This window comes from Diabrotica virgifera, chromosome 2, assembly GCF_917563875.1.
Source record: "Diabrotica virgifera virgifera chromosome 2, PGI_DIABVI_V3a".
In the NCBI taxonomy this organism is placed as follows: Eukaryota; Metazoa; Arthropoda; class Insecta; order Coleoptera; family Chrysomelidae; genus Diabrotica; species Diabrotica virgifera.
Window position 1 is genome coordinate 178,142,929 of NC_065444.1, and position 15,601 is coordinate 178,158,529.

The 15,601-nt window shown below is 30.7% G+C and overlaps 1 protein-coding gene across 2 annotated transcripts in view; it reads right to left on the minus strand.

The window, feature by feature from the left end:
- LOC114329172 (uncharacterized) overlaps positions 1-15,601 on the minus strand; it is a 245,730-nt gene that overhangs the window by 154,021 nt on the left and 76,108 nt on the right. For both annotated transcript variants that reach the window (XM_050642944.1, XM_050642943.1), the window contains exons 12-14: positions 12,687-12,975; positions 3,959-4,181; positions 1,937-2,068 (exon numbers count right to left, since the gene is read on the minus strand). In XM_050642944.1, coding sequence (XP_050498901.1) covers positions 1,937-2,068; positions 3,959-4,181; positions 12,687-12,975 — 644 coding nt within the window. The remainder of the gene's footprint in view (positions 1-1,936; positions 2,069-3,958; positions 4,182-12,686; positions 12,976-15,601) is intronic.

Sequence of the window (15,601 nt, forward strand, 5' to 3'; positions counted from 1 at the left end):
ATAGAACGACCTCACCTCTTTTTTGAGCTTTTTTTCTGTCCGTTTTAATTTCAACTCAGTATGGTATCTCTTTTGTATCTCTTACACAGAGCTTTCTGTTTCCCTCGAATCATTATATATTTATGCTTTTACAATCTCTATTATATGTTAATAAAATTGTCTGATATTCTTCTTTTCCTTTGCTATCGCCTGACACCGTTCATCAAACCAATCTTTGTTTATACTTCATTGGAAGTCGTCCTTAACTATTCTCTCGCTAGCTTCTCCTACGGCCGATTTAATTTGTTTTACGGCTTGCTCTCCTTGTACATTTTCGTCAAATTATTGGTTAATTTTATTTATTGAAGTTATACTTCTTTAAGCGCCTTGGGAGTAAATTTATATGTACGCGAATTCAAAAGTCTTGGTTCTGGGCGCAGCTGAAACGTTAATCGAGCTCTGATTGGGTAATTACAATGACCTGTCAATATAATTGTTCAATATGTCGGTTATGGGCAAACACATGTTGTGTATACATATTAGTTTTTATTGTTGTGAGGGCAGAGAAAAAAGCAAGATTATAATTGTAGTGACTTTTTAAATAGTTTTTAAAAGCAACAGGTAAGTACGTAATTGTAAATATTTCAGTATCGTAATAAAAAATTACATAGGTACCTACCTATTTGGAAAATGTAAAATAAACCTACCTAGTATGTAATGCTTTGATTTACATAATTTGATTACCAACAAAATTTCTACCAATATTCATCTAATATTGTTTTCTTACTCTATGTTTTGTTGTATTTTAATATTTCAATTCCACAAAAATCAAACTAATTTCTTAAATTCAGAACAGTCAAAAGTTTAAAACGTTCAGTTGGTCTATCTTCCAACATGATGCATATGTCTCCGTAGCCAAAATCTAAAGATGCTTGAATTTTAAAATTAACCGCGCCAGTGTACGCGGATTCAAGCTCAAATACAAACTTTTATTTTTTTAATTTTTTATACATTTTATGATTGTAGGTATATTATTATATATATTTTTTCAGAAAATACGTATTTAGTTAAAAATTTTCCAACAATTATTGTTCAGAAATCATTTTGTGGCATTTTTTAATGTGTTTGTGTGTGTTTTATTCTTTTATTTATTTATTTTTAGTATTGTTTTAATAAAAATTTTTGAAAAGTAGTCAGTATTAAAATTAGTTTAATATTTAAATAAAATATAAATAAACTGTTTAAAGTATAATAATTTCGTCGAAATCATAATAATAGAAGTATAACTTCTTACGTGCGTACAAAGTACACACACACATTGTTTTTTTCTTCTACATATATTTATTCTTTACTTTCTGTTCCTTAAGTTTTTCAATATTGTATTTTCTCTTCGTTTCACTTTTTTCCTGCCTCGCCCTACATCTGAATTTACCGAATCTATTTCATCTCCTCTCATACATATTTTATTCTAATAACTTCAAATTAGTCACTACAATTTGACTCTGAAAAAATAGAATTTATAACAAAATGTATTCTTCTTAACGTACCCTTTCAAGTCCCCTTGACGTTGGCGATTAAGATGGCGAAACTGTCTCTGTCGCGAACTATTTTAAATAGTTGCTCTGCTTTCTTTATGCTTGTCCACTACCCGATATACTTCAACCAAGAGGCCTGTTTTCTACCAATTCCTCTGCGACCTTCGATTTTACCCATCATAATAAGTTGAAGAATATTATATCGGTCTCTCCTTACTACGTGTCCAAAATAGGCGATTTTTGTACATTTTAATCATTTGATATTATCAAGCAGACAACAGACAAGCAAACAAAATGTATAGTAACTGTTAAATATTTTCGTTTCATAGTTTTTTATGCTTTCTTGATGAAAATCTAAAGGAGTTGCATTAATACTAAAGCTGTCATTGCGTGTAAAGATTTAAAAAATATTGTTTTAAAACCTGTTTCCATGCATGTAAGCTTCACTCTAATAGTAATAGTCTCATATGGTCTGATAACTGATGAACTTGGGGATAATTCTATAATCATTTTTGTTGCGTCATCTCCAATGGGACCCAAAAATTGAAAATATCCTAAAAATAAATAAAGTTATATTATAATACTGACATTAGTATGCAATTAACACTAGATAAGTGCCATATTTTAAATTTGGTCAGAAAGGGTTCGGCTCGGGAGATTCGATATACATGTTACAGTTTAACTATTCCTAGTTTGAGTCAACTCCAACGGCTGATTTCAGTAAAAGTTGATTATAAACATAAAATGAAGATTTTTATTCAACATTTACTAGTAAAAGTAGATTCCAACTAGAAAAAGTATACTCTTCCCAATGCCATTTAGTTAGAGTTGATTCACACAAACAACCAATTAGAATAGAAATTAAATGTTACTTGATAATATGTTCAAATTAGTCCAGGCTGTATCGTCGCCCCCGTTAGGTAAATTATTCCGATTCGATTTTTTTGCACAAACTTACTCAAAAAGAGGTCCTTATAACAAATCCACAGGGCGTACCGTGGTCAAAAAATTGTTTAAACAATGTTTTTAAACAAATTCACAAAAATAATTTTTTTACTTTACCAATTTTTTTTAGATCGTATGGGTCATTTTGATCAAAAAAGTCTCTTGTGATTTTTCTCTAAAATTGATTGTTGTCGAGTTATACAAATAGCCATTCAAGGCTTAAAAACTCGGTTAAAAATAATTATTATGAAGTCAGAAAGTGACCAAAAAGTTTATAGCCCCCTCTAAAAGATCGTGAAGAAATTTTTGTCACTATTTTATTAATAAGCTGTTATTTTTAATTATTAACAATGTACAAAGTGAAAAAATTATTTTTGCGAATTTGTTTAAAAAAATTGTCTAAACAATTCTTCAGCCACAATACCTACTGGCACCCTGTGGATTTATTATAAACACCTCTTTTTGAGTTAGTTTGTGCAAAGAAATCGAATCGGAATAATTTACCTAACGGGGGGCGACGATACAGCCTGGACTAAATCGTGATAAGTAGTTAAAACGGTCAAAACAAAGAGACGCACACTCATCAAAAAAGTACGTGAGATTGTACTCCTATAAATCGTATAATCGACATTTATTGAATTGATCCAGGAATAGTCAACTTCAACTAGTAAAAGTTGAATTAAATTTTTCAAATCAACTTTTACTGCTCGTTTTAGTTGGAGTTGACTCGAACTAGGAATAGCCAACTCTAATTGAGAATCAACACTGTAACATACATACTTACAAGGTGGCCACGGGTGCTGCCCAAAAGATCAACTTTCATCAATACGCCTAACTTCACGCGCAACTTTGATACATCCAAAATACATAGGTATCAAGTTGGATACGACCAATAGATAGTATCTTCCCGTAGCGCAAGTTCGCACATGATGACGTAACTGGAGACCTGAATTTGAATTTGAATTCTTGTTAAAGTTAAATGGGATTTGTATGCATTCTGTGATTAAATTATTCAATTAGCAAAATGATATTAAACTTCAATATATTCGAAAAAAATTTAGTGTTGAGTTTCCTGTCAAAATAACTGTCAAAGATATAATATAAAATACACCGCGAACAATTCAAACTAATCGGGCATTACGAACAATTACGAACTTGCAGGTTTCCAACTACGTCACCACTTCAGGATGAGTAATAGATTCGTATTGCATATGCGCTATATCATATTCACAGCAAGTCGTTTAAATAATATCAAGAAAAATAAATAATATAGAATATATTATATAGACATGGGCGACATTGATATGATGTATTTTATGTATAAACATCTCAGAGTAAAGTGTACACGGAAAATAGGGTAAAACAGTTGTCTTATTCACATTAACAATAAAAAGGTGCTTAAGCACTGAGCACCTCACGGATGTTATTTGTTATTATTAAGATGACTAAAACGGATATAAAAAAATCTATACTTGATTATAATTTAGTAGATAACTAACCTGTGATTGGGCTAAGATTTTCTACAAAGAGTTCTAGGTCAGTAGGTATTCCACTGTAAATAATTTCCGCTGCGTATAAAATTGGTACCGAAATATATTTTGATGTAATTTTTATATTAAAATCAATAATTTCATACGTAATTACACAAATATCTTCTACAACAGCTATATTTTGATCGGTTATTGAGATAAGTACCAAAAAGGATACGTAGCTTTGAACACCCTAAAAAAAATTATATTATTTGCTTAGAAATTAGTTTTACTCGACTCATAGACGGATGCTGAAGATACCAAGAAAAACTAATAAGGAATTACTAAAGAGGACCAACAAATATATAGGGTGAGGCAGATATACGGCTTATTAGGAATATCTCGAGAGCTAAAGGCAACAGAATCATGAAAATTGGTATGAAGGGATTTTGAATAATGATCTATTTAATGAAAATATTTTCATCGTTTTGTTTAATCGGACATACTGTATATTTTTACATTTTTGGATTGTCCTCGATGTTTTCTTTCTTAAAATATGAGGTTTTGTAATGTTATACAGGCTAGTTTAAAAGATAATTACGTTTTTTTATTAATTTCGTAACTTTCACACCCAGTAGAATTGTAGTAGTTTGACATTATAAACTCTATTTATGTTCAAATAACTTTTAATATACATATATTCTACTATTGTTAAAAATTATTAGTATAGCTAAATGTTGAATTTTAGTATACAGGGTTGGTCGAAACTCGGAATGAGTATTTTCTGAGTTTCTTTAAATGGACCACCCTGTATTTTAGTATTGTAATGAAATAATATTTTATTTTCTAAGCATTCTCTATACATAACTGCTTTGAGTTTTACTTAATTTTTAATCACACCAACAATCTTAACTACGTAGGAATTTTGATAGCTCAACCATTATTGGTAATTTTAAGGATCAGTCTAGATTAATATGTATTTATTTCCGAAAAATTATTTGTGATTGGATATTTTCATAGCCAACCTAACAAAATTTCACGTATTTTTTGTTGCAATTAATGTTTGGCTTGGATCACCAATAACTCAAAGATTCAAGCAGTTAGGTATAAGAAACGTTTAAGAAATAAAAAAGTACCATACAATATAACTTCAGCACACTACGAAAATATAGGGTGTTCCATTTAAGAAAAGTCAGAAAACTCATTCCGAGTTTCGACCAATCCTGTATACTAAAATTAAAAATTTATCTGTATTAACATTTCTTAACAATAGTAGACTATATTAAAAATCATTTGAAGATAAATAGAGTTTTTCTACAACCACTATTCAAAGTGCACTTTTATGCACAGTTTTATGTTAACAAACTTGATATTTTCTCACAGTATAAGATTTATGACATTAGTGTGCAGAAAAGTGACGTTTCCGTGCCGGAAAGTGACGTTTCTGTGCCGAAAAGTTCTTTTCTGCACAGTACCATTACATTCCACAATTAAATTATAAATATAATTATAACATATATTAGAACATATATTAGAATTTATATTTAATGTTTATTTAAGATATTAGAATTAATAGTGCTTTTCAAAAAAGAACCGATTTTCATGTCCGAGAAATCTGCAAAATTCGCTACTTTAACACATTATTTTCGAACATTACATTTTGGTATTTTAGAAATGACTACCTACCTCATTCTGAGTAACGTTATGTATTCTCTTTACATCTGTGGTTAAAATTTAGACAAAAAATATACAACCTGTAAGACAATTATTATACTTAATTATCGAATAGATATTAAATTATGGATTTTACAACTGTTTTATTTTACAATTTTATTGTTAATGAACATTTTATAATTATCAATTAACCAATAAGGATTTAGCAACCTCAGCAAGATACGTCGAATGAAGTAGGTCTGGTGGAAAACCGTGACTGCATAAATATAACGTCAAATGTGACATTATTTTGTAATAATTTATTTAAAATAGTTTAAATTCAAACAAATTACTGCAGTAATGCAGTGCATTAATTTTTTAACTGATTTATGTGTAATTTCTTTAGGTATAAGGAATTGAAATTGATTAGTATTAATTAAATAAAGTTTAAAATTTACAATTTATTATTATATTTATTAAATCTTCGTTTGGAAACTGTGATTTTCATTTTAAGCAAAAACTGTGGAGGTAATTTCTCACTCGTTTGAATTGCGGCACCCGCTTTTAAAACTTGTGAGAAATTAGTAGGTACCTTTCTGCACTTGTTGCACAAGATACTATTTTGATGTCAAATTACTACAATTCAACAGGGTGTGAATGTTGCTACGAAATTAATAAAAAAATCGTTATTATTTTTTAAACTACCCTCTATAACATTACAAAACCTCATATTTTAAGCAAGAAAATATTGAGGACAATACAAAAATGTAAAAATATACAGTATGTCTCAATAACTTCCGGTATAGCCGGAAGTAGCGAATAGATGAAAATATTTTTATTAAATAGATCGCGATTCAAAACCCCTTCATTCCAATTTTCACGATTTTGTTGCCTTCACAGATATCAAATGCAGGACAATAATTATTCCATGTTGAAGAAAAGACAGAATCCAATCAGCAAATCGCTGTCTATTTGCACTGGATAAGCTTATAAAATCAAAAAATCTTACAAGAAGTTCCAAGCTCAAAATCTATAAATCCATCGTCAGACCTGTACTAACATATGGTTGCGAAACGTGGACCATGACCAAATCAAACCAAGAAAAGCTCAGACGTTTTGAACAAAAAATACTTAGAAAAATTTTCGGACCTCACCACGTGCCACGTGCACAGACTTCATAACGAGAGACTTGTAAGACTGGTATAAGAGGAGATTCCTACAGGTAAAAGACCACTCGGACGTCCCAGAATGCGATGGAGAGATAACATCCAAGCAGATCTCCGAAAAATGAACATCCTATTTGACCCTAGGTTGATGGAAGACCGAACAAATTGGAAGAAAGTTGTACAGTCAGCCAGGACCCACCCAGGGTTGTAGCGCTACGTGATGGTGATGATGATGTTGCAGAAGATCGAGAAGTCTTGGCAATGGTGATCACCAACGTCAGATAATTCTGATATGGCACGTAAAGAACAAGTACAGTTTTTAAGTTTATAGACCTGGATCCCGCGTATCAAAAAAAGTTCATTAATAGCAAGCTGAAAATTTCGTAATAGCTTAACAGAGTCTAGTCGGACAAACTTTGATGTACGGGAATACTGGAACAGGGAAAGTTTTAATTGTGGAACAGGTTAAAAATTTGGAACATCAGACTACAAAAACGTTCCATGAATTTGTCGGACAGAACTTCCAATTGGTTTGATACCATTTAATTAAACTCTCATGCAAAAATCAGACTGGTGTTTATCACCAACTGGGCATTTTAATGGGTGAAACACGAAGAACATGTCAAATGACAGGAATCATGTTGGCTAGTAATAGCAGTCTGATTTTTGCATGATAGTTTAATAAAAGGGTAACAAATCGATTGGATGTTCTGTGTTCTGTCAGATAAAATACATGGGACGTTTTCGTAATCTGACGTTTCAAATTTTTAAACTCTTCCACAATTAAAAGTTTCCCTGTTCCAGTGTTCCCGTACATCAAAGTTTGTCCGACTAGACACCGTTAAGCTATTAACAAATTTTCAGCTTGCTCGTCAATCAACTTTTTTTTGGTACGCGGGATCCAGGCCTATTAAGTAGCACGAAAATATATTAAAATAACACAGGCCGCAGATGAAAAATAAAAATTAACTAAAAACACCCTATTCTTATGTCTTTTAGGGTCATCAAAGACAGCCATTTCTGTTTACTGCTGAACAGAGGCCTCCTCCGACTTCTTCAACATATTCCGGTCTTGAGTACTGTTTATCCAGTTGCTTGTTTATATAATCTCGTTATATAATCGTTTTATCTTCCAGTGGTATACCTCTACTTTTATTCTCTCTGGGTCTCCGTAATATTAGTCTTCTGGTCCAACAGTTGTGTCGGTTGTTCGAGCTCTGTCAGCTGCCCATCTTCATTTAGATCGTCTGATACGTTGTAAAATAACGCATGTGACCTTTTTTCATCCACTGCGCTACTCTCAGCTTGTTTTGTTAAGGTTAATGTTTTAGTGCCGTATGTGATCTCAGGTACCACACTTTGCTCTGACACTCTCCTTTTTAAACAGAGAGGAATATTCGATTTAAATATGTCTCTCAGCTTCCCAAAAGCCGCCGTGCCCAGACATACTGCGATAGATCTCGCAAGTTTAATTATCCTTACCAATTATAATTTCATAGCATAAGTATTAATATTCATGGACTTGTTCTATTTCTTCTCCATCTATCATCTGTAAATTATTACTCGCTGTAGTCAAAAGTTTTGTTTTTTGAAAATTGATATGTTGCAAACATTAGTCCCAGATTCTCTCAACTGTGCTAACATTTTTTGAACATCATCTATAGGTTGTCAGTTATTAGAAAAGGGTGATAACTCAAGTATTCACGATAACTATTCACACCAACACATCCCACTTTAGATGTTTAAAGGCATATTCTAACACTTTTGTAAGTAGTTTAGAGATATGGTATTTGCTTCTCTGACTCCTCTTTGTATCTGGTGCTGAGGACTGTGTATTCTTAAAGTTTAATGTTTGCGGTAGTATTTTTCTATATACGTTCGATCAACGAGGAATATCTGTAGTTCACCATGTTTTGATATAACGATACTGGTATTTCAGAAAGCTGAATAGGGTCCAATTATTAGTGTCTACATATTAAAGTCTTAATCGTTTGCAAATGATCGTTTGCTCCGAATCGATTTTTAAAACCAGAGTGCTCGCTAAGTTGATACAAGTTTAGTTTACTCTCAAGGCGTTTGGCTATGTTTAGGGAATAGTTTGTAAAAATGGGAAAGAAGAGAAATTTGTGTATAGTTGATGACATTTCTTATATATTTTTTTGGGGGATAAGGATGGCGATATTTCAGATTTATTTTTAATTAAAGCGAACATGGAGATAGAAAAGAAGTAAACGGAGAAAATATAGTCAGATATGTCAAATCATTCTTCAAAGAATAACAATTGAACTTCACTAAGACCTAGAAGAAGATCAAGAAAAAGTTGGATAAATGACGTGGAAAACAACGTAAGAGCCACGAGGGTTATAGATTGGAAATTACAAAGCAAATCTCATAGAGTAATGAAAGGATTTTATTACTGTCGCAATATCACATAGCAAATTACAAAGGAGAATATTCCACCTACAAAAAACTAAGATTACTACACGCCCTTAGATAAAAAGATGGACTAGATGAAATAAAAAAGTCCAGGATATAATGTAATAACAAAAGTTGCCAAACTCAAATAGAACTTCGCAGGCCAGACTGTTAGAAACAAATAGGCTATTGATTATGTATTTTAGAAAGGAACTACAACGTTAACAGGGTTTTATTGTTTCATTTAGTCAATGAACCTCTATATTTGAAAAAACCGCAAAGTGCTACCATTTAAATGGGTGCGTTTTTGAGAAAGGGGTGAATTAGTCCCTAGGCACAGGGCGAATTTGAGTGAGTTGCACATTTGCACATTTAGTTTGCACATTTAGTGCAAACACGTATATAGGAAAATTGTTCCAGGTTAAATTTACTATCGAAATATCACATTTTAAAGTAGAAAACATGTTTTTTACAAAAATAAATCCAAAAGAAAAGCAAGAAAAAAACATGTTAGATAACAATTGTGTTTTTTGCCCCATAACTTTTTTCCACGGTGATATAGGTATAGATATTGCTTCACAGAAAAAAATCTTCCATCCTTTCTCTTTAAACTAGCCTTTGGTAGAAATCCCTGTAATTTATAATTTCCAAAATATGATTTTTCAAATTTCGCCACTCATAGCGATTTTGGAATATTTTCCTTGTTACTTCGCAAACATTGTTCTGTAAATATAAGCACACTATAAGCACAAAAGACGACGAAAATAGGAGAAAGCAAATAGAGGACACTTCACGCATTTACCTTCTCTCCGTCTAGGAAAAGGACCGAAAGACTCTTTTTCTAAATACTCGAATCTGAGTAAAGATGAAAAATAATAAAGGCAGTTTTTGTTTTTATTCGATTCAGAGTTGGACCACCATCTCCATATAGCTATTTCAGCATCCCATGCATCTTCAGTGAAGCTATGCAGTCACAACTCTGAAGCGAATATTAACAACCCTGCCTATTTAAGGGAAACCATCGCGATACAATGATTCCACCTTTTGAGATGCAATCTAGCGACATCTCTCGCAATATGAGAAAAACAACGAAAAGCCCTAGATACAAAGTTTACTACTTTTTAAACTATTAGAATAATTGAAATAAAAATATAATAAACAATATTTTAAATCCAAGACTTTTCGTTAATAAACTGCTTTCTGGCTGCATCCTGTATCTCTGGCTTTTACAATATATAAGCAAAAGAGACGACGAAAATGGCAGAAAGCAAATAGAGGACACTTTGGCCACGCATTTACCTGCTCTCCGTCTAGGAAAAGGACCGAAAGACAGTTTCTAAATACTCAAATCTGAGTAAAGACGAAAAATAGTAAAGGCAGTTTTTGTTTTTATTCGATTCAGAGTTGGACCACCATCTCCATATAGCTATTTCAGTATCCCATGCATCTTCAGTGAAGCTATGCAGTCACAACTCCGAAGCGAATATTAACAACCCTGCCTATTTAAGGGAAACCATCGCGATACAATGATTCCACCTTTTGAGACGCAATCTAGCGACATCTCTCGCAATACGAGGAAACCCACGAAAAGCCCTAGATACAAATTTGTTCTGTAACTTTTTCTACGCATCTTTAGGTATACGCAACGGTACATTTAGTAGAAAGAGAAGTCAATTACCTTTAAAATGTTCTATCGTAGAAGGCCGTATGGCTATATTTAAGCAAGATACGGTTTTTCAAAATTTTATACTTTTAATGATTTTTGATATATTTTACGATTATTTTTAAATTTCTCATTAAAACTTTTTTGAATGTATATTTGGGTATATACATTGTCATTGTGTAATAAAAAGGAAAGCTGATTTTCTTTACTTTAAAATGGTGTACTGTAAAAAATTCTATGCTTTTTCAAAGTGTGACATAATATACACATGCAATAGTTGGAACCATATGGAAAACTTTTTTAGTATTAATTTTATGAAAAAAAGTTATTCTTTATAAAATGCTCTGCCTAGTCTGAAACCTAAAATGCAATCATCAGATATAAAATTTTATTAATAGTGTACGAGGTATGTTAAAAAATATGAATTTGCTCCTCAGGAGTAAAGTACCTTTATATTTCACGATATCAAAAAGTGTTGTTAAAAAAAATGATTTGGAATTAAAAATTATATTGTAATATGCAATTATATTCTTCTAATTGAAAAAAAAAATTAATTTTGTTTTAAATTACGGATACTCTTGGATAGCCTACGGATATCTTGTTTAAAAATAGTCCTAGATTTTTTTGACACCATTTTAAAGTAAAAAAATATGTTGTTTTCTATTTTACAATGTATATCCCTAAATGTACAAGAAAAAAGTCACAATGAGAAAATTAAAAAATAATCATAAAAAATATCAAAAATCATTAAAAGTATAAAAGCTTGAAAAAGTAGAATTTGCTTCAAAATAGTTAAGCAACCTTATCCAATAGACCATTTTAAAGGTAAGTGACTCCTGTTTCTAATAAATGTACCATTGTATATACCTAGAAATGCGTAAAGAAAAGTTACAGAACAATGTTTGCTAAATAATGGGGACAATGTACTAAAAATGCTGTAAGCGGCGAATTTTGAAAATTCCGATTTCGAAAAATGTAAATCCTAGAGACTTCTATTAAACGTCATTTTAATGAGAAAGAACGTAAGTTATTTTTTGATGAAGCAATGTCTATACCTATATCCCCGTGGAAAAAAGTTATGGGGCAAAAATCAAAATTGCTTTCTTTCGTGTTGTTTTTTGCTTTTCTTTTGAATATATTTTTGTAAATAAAAATATTTTTGACTTTAAAATGTAATATTTTGATAGTAAATTTAACCTGAAACAATTTTCCTGTAGCCGTCTTTGTACCAAAAGTGCATAGCACTCACCCTAATTCACCCTGTGCCTAGGGACTAATTCACCCATTTCTCAAAAACGCACCCATTTAAATGGTAGCACTCCGCGGTTCTTTCAAATTTAGAGGTCCGTTGATTATATGAGACAATAAAATCGTTGTAGTTCCTTTTAGCTCTCTTATTTTGAACATAATCAATATCCTAAAATATCACCGTTGGAATTCCACAACACAAAATTGCAGACTTTACGAAGGTAAATGATCAAGAGAAAGACCACAGATTAGATAAGTATGTGATATATAGAGAGTAGCTGGAACAACTTGAAAGTATGTTGTTCAGGATATCGATCAATGGAAGGAGTTGGGTGAGGCCTATGTCCACACATGCACAAAAGAAGCAGATTACACGCCCAAGCATGATCCATAATCCACGGGATTCCAAGGCTATGATGATAATGCTTTGGACATAGGGTTTGAGATCTTCATAGTAAACCGTACTAAATCTTCCTTATATTTTTCTGTTGTTTTCATAATTCTATTATGTTTATAATGCGTGTTTACGTTTGACCAAATGAAAAATTTGGGATATTAGTAATAAGTACCAAATTCTGACAATAGATTAGAATGTTAACACTGATAGTCTCACCTGATTACATATTTTATACAAAAGTTTATAACCTTCACAAGCGTCGCAAGTTCCATATGTTTCACTTAAATTATCACTTTCTTTGTTGATTTGCAGATGTGGTTGACAGTCAATATCGTATTTAATTTCCCAAATTTGCCATGATAAGTTTTGACCAGAACCATTTATTATTTCGAACTCTTTTTGAACGTCTATTCCGGATGGTAAAATTCCAAAATTTAGAACTGGGTCAGAGAAACACATCATTTGATTACATTGTGGAGATTGTTCGGATTCATCACAAAGACACCTTAAAAAATGATGTAGTACGAACTAGGAATTTTAGAATTTAGAATTTCCGTTAAAAATTTTAGTTATAATATATTCGCACCTCCTCTCAAAGAGTGTCACAACTCAAAAGAAAAAATTAAAAACGATTTTATTGCACCAACAGTTTAATAAAACTACAAATTCCTATCTCAAAAAGTGTTACGTCTATACTGCCGTGCTTAGTAAAAACATCCGATCTACAATTTTCGTTTTTTCGTGATAAGGTTAATAGGACGTTCGTTCTAAGCATAACTGCTATTAGTTATAGAAAGGACAAACAAATTTACGCTTTTGTACGATTTGAGATAGCAGAAAGGACTTTCTGACTACGCAATAAGATGCTAAATGTCTAATAGTAGTGGATTTATGTGTATTTATCGTTAGATGATACTAAGTGTCATTATATTATGGTTAACCAAAATCAACGATGCCCCGAACATATATACAGTGTCACATGTCACATATCGACTTGTGCAAGCTATTTGTCCATCTAAGATATGTATAAAGCGTCGTTTGTTGAGTTAAGACAGTATATTATGTGATTACTTTATTCAAGACAATCTGCGAATATGCTCAAGGAAAGTAATATATTTATTTTTCTTTTTGTAGTATTTTTCTATGAAAATTTTGTTTTATTTAATGTTGCTGACATTTACAGCTAAATCATTAATAATTATAACTCTGTTAACCAGTCAATAATAATGATATTATACAGTATGTCCCTGTAAGTTGGAACCATATGAAGAACTTTTTTATTATTAATTTTACGAAAAAAAGTTATTCTTCATAAAAATCTCTGCATGGTCTAAAACCTAAGATTCAACCATCAGATATAAAATTTTATGAATATTATACGAGGTATGTCAAAAAATATGAATTTCGCTCAAGAGCTTCACAAGTAGCTTTCACAATATTGAAAATTATTATTAGGAAAAGTTGTTTGGAATTAAGAACTATATTCTAATATGCAATTACATCCTTCTAAGTAAAAAAAATTCAATTTTTTTTTTATGGAAAACCAATATTATTTTCAGTTATTTTAATTATTATTGTTGTTCAGAAGCTATTTCCTTGTGTCATTTTTATAATCAATTATTTTCAATGGGAAATAAGCCACAATTTTACCAAAAAATTATTTTATTAACGTTTCGACGCCCAAGTCGGGTGTCGTTGTCAAAATACAAAGTAATACTAAAGTAAACAAAAATGTTGTTGCTTAGTAAAAAATTCATCTAATAATTTATTTAATCTGACTCATTTATATCGGCAATTCAGACATGTATTATACACAATTACTTTTAATGGGAAATAAGCCACACTTTTACCAAAAAAATGATTTTATTAACGTTTCGAAGCCCAAATTATTAGTATTTTGTATTTTGACAACGAAACCCGATTTGGGCTTCGAAACGTTAATAAAAACATTTTTTTGCAAAGACTGTGGCTTATTTCCCATTAAAAGTAATTGATTATAAAAATGCCACAAGAAAATAGCTTCAGAACAACATGTATTATACATTTTAAAGTAGAAAACTTTAAAGTGATATTGCCAATATTGATGAGTTGCAATACATGTCTGAATTGCCGATATAAATGAGTCAGATTAAATAAATTATTAGAAGAATTTTTTACTAAGCAACAACATTTTTGTTTAATTTAGTATTATTTTGTATTTTGACAGCGACACCCGACTTGGGCGTCGAAACGTTAATAAAATATTTGTTTGGTAAAATTGTGGCTTATTTCCCATTGAAAATAATTATTTGAATTATTATAACTCTTTTACTATTAATTTTACAAAAAAAATCTATTCCCCATAAAAAGTTCTGTATGGCCTAAAAACCTAGAATACAACCCTATTATATCAAATTTTATCAATTTTATACGAGGTATGTCAAATAATATGAATTTCGATCAAGAGTACCTTTATAGTTCAGAAAATTTCAATTAGAAGGATGTAATTACATATTGGAACATAGTTTTTAATTCTAAATAACTTTTCATAATCACAATTTTCGATATTGTGAAAAATAAAAGTATTTTATTTACTCTTGAGCGAAAGTCATATTTTTTGACATACCTCGTATAAAACTGATAAAATTTGATATAAGATGATTGTATATTAAGTTTTTAACCATCCAGAACATTTTATAAAGATAAACTTTTTTTAGTAAAATTAATAATAAAAAGGTTATCATAGCTGAAATAACCGAAAATATCCAAAATCTAAGAAAAATTTTCAATTTTTTTTTCAATTAGAAGGATGTGATATTATAATATTATAGTTTGTAATTTCAAACAACTTTTCATAACAACAATTTTCAATATTATGAAAAATAAAGCTACTTTACTCTTGAGCGACATTAATATATTTTGACATACTTCGTTTAATATTCATAAAATTGGATATCTGATGTTTGAATCTTAGGTTTTAGACCATGCAGAGCTTTTTATGAAGAATAACTTTTTTTCTTAAAATTAATAATAAAAAGTTTTCCATATGGATAAAACTTACAGGGAGATACTGTATATTCTGTACTACAAGAGCCACTTTTAATAAATAATATTTCGTAAATTTATCGTAAATTTTACCTGTATAGTGTCAC